The sequence below is a fragment of the Sinocyclocheilus anshuiensis genome, unplaced genomic scaffold (genome assembly GCF_001515605.1).
Source record: "Sinocyclocheilus anshuiensis isolate Anshui unplaced genomic scaffold, SAMN03320099.WGS_v1.1 scaffold1662, whole genome shotgun sequence".
Lineage (NCBI taxonomy): Eukaryota > Metazoa > Chordata > Actinopteri > Cypriniformes > Cyprinidae > Sinocyclocheilus > Sinocyclocheilus anshuiensis.
Window position 1 is genome coordinate 295,612 of NW_015545835.1, and position 4,589 is coordinate 300,200.

The following is a 4,589-nucleotide window of genomic DNA, read 5'->3' on the forward strand; positions in this document are numbered from 1 at the left end:
CAAAATATCATACATTATCTCTAGCTGGTGTATATACTCTACCATTCAAAAGTTTAGGTAAAAAAAAAAAAAAGTTACAAATGTTATAAAAGAATCCTGAAAAATAAAATGAAACACGGTTTCCACAAAAATATTGGGCAGCACAACTGTTTAGTAATCAGAAATGTTTGTTGAGCAGCAAATCAGCATATTAGAATGATTTCTGAAGATCATGTGACACTGAAGACTGGAGTAATGATGCTGAAAATACAGCTGCGCATCACAGAAACATTCACTTGACAAATCCAACTTACTGATCTACTGTTTAAGCTTCTTCTTCTACTTCTTCTGAGAATAACCCCTAGAAATTTCAAGCTATGACCACCAAACTCAACTCAGACCTTCAGGATGTTATGACTGTATGCTATCTTTCAAATCTACAAAAAAACAACAAAAAAAATCCCTTTCAATTAAGTAGTCAAAACTTTCACACAATAATTCTTACAGTGTTGTATCTGTATATTTATCCATCACAAAAAAATCCTAGCTTAGGACATGCTATAATGTGCTGAAACATGCTACAAACATGATAACAGCATGTCAAAACTTTGATAAAATAACTCTTAAGTAGTTCACTTCCAGAATGAAAATTCTGTCATCCTTTACTCACCCTCCACTTGTTCCAAACCTGTATGAGTTTCTTTCTTCTGTTGAACACAAAAGATGATATTTTGAAGAATGTTGGTATCCGAACAGTTGATGGGCACCATTGACTTTCATATTAGGAAACAAAAATACTATGGAATTCAACAGTGCCCATCAACTGTTCAGATACCAACATTCTTCAAAATATCTTCTTTTGTGTTCTACAGAAGAAAGAAACTCATACAGGTTTGGAACAAGAGGAGGGCGAGTAAATGACGACAGAATTTTCATTCTGGAAGTGAACTACTCCTTTAATATTCAGTATTAGGTTACATCCACCAAGTTACAGACCTTCATGTCCATGTATGAAACATATATGAGAAGAGGTGAACTTGTGTGTGTGTCTAAATGGAATAAATGTCATTTGGAAGAACAAATAAATACATCACATTTCACTTGTGCATCCTCTGCATAAATGTGTAGCATGCTTTTCACGTCAGCCTCATCTACCAGCATACACATGGATTCTCGCACGCACACAGCAGATCACATAGCTCAGGTCCGCTGAATTGTTTCAAGCGAGGGTGTGTTTTATTTTTGCTGACAGAGAGTGTGTTCATCAAATCTGGAATACTGGCTGTAGTGAGGTAAAAAGACTGTGTATCTATGACTGCAGCCACATCTAACATTAAACACACATCCTGAGCACACGTCTTTCAGACCGGGCCCGAAGCGCTTTAGCACCAGAGTAGAGAGCATCAGAGTGTGTTTCAGTGGAAATGCATCACCGTCTGGAGTCGTGTAAACCGTGTGTTCAGTCGCTGTCGCTCGTGTCGCTGCTGGGGTCGCCCTGGACTTTGTTGCGGTGCTGCATGGCGCGGTGATACGCCACCTGAACAGACTTCCTGATGTTCGACTTCCGGCCTTCCAGCATCTTCTCCTTGTCCAGATCCTGATTGACGCCCAGAGGAACCAGTTTGGAGCGCGGCAGCCATTGCCTGCACACACACACACACACACACACACACACACACACACTCGCACACACACACTCGCACACACGCACACACACGCACACATTTAGTGTCGCTTTTCTCATCCACATGTACTTTCAGCTCTGTACAGCATGTTCATGTTCATTTCCTCTGGCCTATTTCTCTCTGTTTGTCTGCACACAGAGATGCTGACAGGGCTACAACGCTCTCATGAGAAGGTCAAAGTGGATCAACATCAACTAGCATTATGGAGCCTCTTGTAATGAGAAAGATCATTAAGATGTTTTGCATTAAGATTTTAATGAATATTAAGCACATTATCCCCCGCCTGCATTTACCATGATGATTCAGGAGGACCCCTGTACTACAGTAATGATTGTGTGATCATTAAGAATAATCACCATTAAAATGCTGCAAATTACCAAAAAAAATAAAAAATACCTCAAATGAGAATTTTAAGACACTTCACAGTAATGAGAATGAGATTTTTGGTCATTATGGTATGGCAATTACAGTAAAATGCACTTAGTTGTGAAATAGATGCATTTCTAGGTTTTTGAATATCAATGTAAGAATATCATTTCTGCTCTCACTGGTGCAAGTGAAGAGAAGATTCAAGATCAAAGACATAAACCGCATGCTGAAAAATATATCCGTCACCTCAGTGGAAAAATTACCAAGAGAAGTTTGTATGACTGTATGTGTGGAAGATTCCTCTCATCACAGCAGCGACTTCAAAACACGAGGACGAAAGCGAGTGGAAAGTTCAGAAGAACAGCATTTATTTGAAACAGAAATCTTTTGTGGCATTATAAATGTCTTTACTGTCACTTTTGAACAATTTAATGGGTCCTTGATGAATAAAGCTATTAATTTCTGAGCCCAAACATTTGAAGAGTAGTGTAATTGTGGTTCCTCTTAAATGTATGAGCATTTTTGACAGACACAAACATTTGTGTGTGTGTCCTAACAGTGCAAAAAGCAGGAGGAAGAGCATGAGCGTGTAACTAACCAGGTCCTCTTGTTGTCGAAGAAGAGCACGAGGAAGAGATGCTCGCGCGTCTCCTGCATCATCTGCTCTCCCTGCTTCAGCACCTCTATCGGCGGGACAGGAATCGGGACGCCCCGGTGGAACACACCGTCCCGTGGCATCTTGGGATCAATGATCTGTGGGAAAATATCGCACGTCTCAAAATGAGAAGAGTGGACTGAAGCGGCCCCTGCTGGACACACACAGCAACAGCACCTTCTGTTGAACTTCGGTCATAGAGGGAACAGAACTCAACATGTCTGATAGACTACAGGTGAAGTGCTGCAGTTAGATCCATTTGAGTATTTTGGGTTATTTGTTGTTCCACAGTCCAGCCCAGAATGGTACAACATGCCAATGGAAAAACAAAACCTAATGTGCTCCATCAAAATGAGTCATTACATATTAAATACTTGTTTTGGCTGTTCAAATGTTACTATGGAATTACAACTATTGTTTTTTAGCTCTGCAATTCAGATGGAAGCAATGCATAGTGTCTCTGATCAGCTCCTCTTTACAACAAAATTACAGTAAATAAATAAATTAATAATGAACATCAGATGAGATGTAGAGAGCGTTTCAACCACGGAAAGATGCTATAAAACAACATGCACCTCAGGAGAGCCATGCGCATAGATTTTCATTTACTTCAAGACCATATAGATGAAATAATTTTACATATATGCACTGTATTTCACATGCATGATATTTTAGTCAACCTGTCTTAAGAGTTTAATGTATGCATGAATACAATCTCCTAATTTGGTCAAAAAATGCCAGAACAGTTTTTATGACAGCCTCCAGGATTATCTTGTCAACGATCTGGAGCAGAAACAGAGGCTTTCCTTTTCATTCAGTGCACGAAACTCAAAATGTGAGAGTCAAACCCACTCAAACTGATGGAGCCGGCCACTTTTATTTCTTTGGAGTAATGAGCAGTACATTCTTCAAAATGACTGCTGCTTCATGCTTCCTTTTTGGAATGAAACACAACTCCGACATGTTCATCGACAGGCTTCATGAGACTGATCAAATGAAAGCAGAGTGAAAGCGCTTGCCTTGAAGTCTGTGTTAGGTGCAGCTTTCGTGGACGAGAGCATGCAGTGTGACACTCACCAGAGCGGGGTATGATGGGTATCCTCTGCACTTGGCCCACGCCAGATCCAGAGCGTCGAGAGAGCTGTAGTCATCTGAACCCATCCAGCATCCAGAGCGGCCCCGGCCCCGAACCACTGCAAACACACACACGGGTCAGGCCACAGACAGAATGCATGCGGGCCGGTCTGATGCGTGCGTCTGCTGCACTCACAGTGAGACACTCCTCGGGATCCTCCCATGGAGTAGGAGTCGTTCTCCGTGCCGGACGTTTCCTCGCTGCTGTCCTCCTGAAAGGCAGAGCGTGAGAACGAGGCTTTTCCACGGCCCTGTTTAGAAGGAGTGGTGCTGCCGAGAGAAGAACAACAGCAATAGATGACACTCGCATGATCCGCATGCACACATCACCCCGCTCTCTTAAAACAGATCAACAGCTATTTGTTTGTGTGTGTGTGTGTGTGTGTATATGCGAGTGTGTGTGTGAGTGTGAGAGAGAAAGTGTGTGTGTGTGTGAGAGAGAGTGCGTGAGTGTGTGTGAGTGAGTGAGTGAGTGAGTGTGTGTGAGTGAGTATGCGAGTGTGTGTGTGAGTGTGAGAGAGAAAGTGTGTGTGTGTGTGAGAGAGAGTGCGTGAGTGTGTGTGAGTGAGTGAGTGAGTGAGTGTGTGTGTGTGAGACTGTGTGTGTGTATGCGAGTGAGTGTGTGTGTGTGTGTGTATGCATGTATGTATGTATGCGAGTGAGTGAGTGAGTGAGTGAGTGGGTGTGTGTTTGTGTGTGTGTGTATGTATGCGAGTGAGTGTGTGTGTATGCGAGTGTGTGTGTGTGTGTGTGTATGCGAGGGAGTG

General features: G+C 42.3%; 1 protein-coding gene across 1 annotated transcript in view; it reads right to left on the reverse strand.

Moving 5' to 3' along the window:
* Positions 1-1,017: 1,017 nt before the first annotated feature.
* The window catches only part of brpf1 (bromodomain and PHD finger containing, 1), a 31,548-nt gene continuing 27,976 nt past the window's right edge, over positions 1,018-4,589 (reverse strand). The window contains exons 13-16 of the mRNA XM_016499421.1: positions 3,959-4,092; positions 3,766-3,881; positions 2,632-2,786; positions 1,018-1,622 (exon numbers count right to left, since the gene is read on the reverse strand). Coding sequence (XP_016354907.1) covers positions 1,439-1,622; positions 2,632-2,786; positions 3,766-3,881; positions 3,959-4,092 — 589 coding nt within the window. The 3' untranslated portion in view covers positions 1,018-1,438. The remainder of the gene's footprint in view (positions 1,623-2,631; positions 2,787-3,765; positions 3,882-3,958; positions 4,093-4,589) is intronic.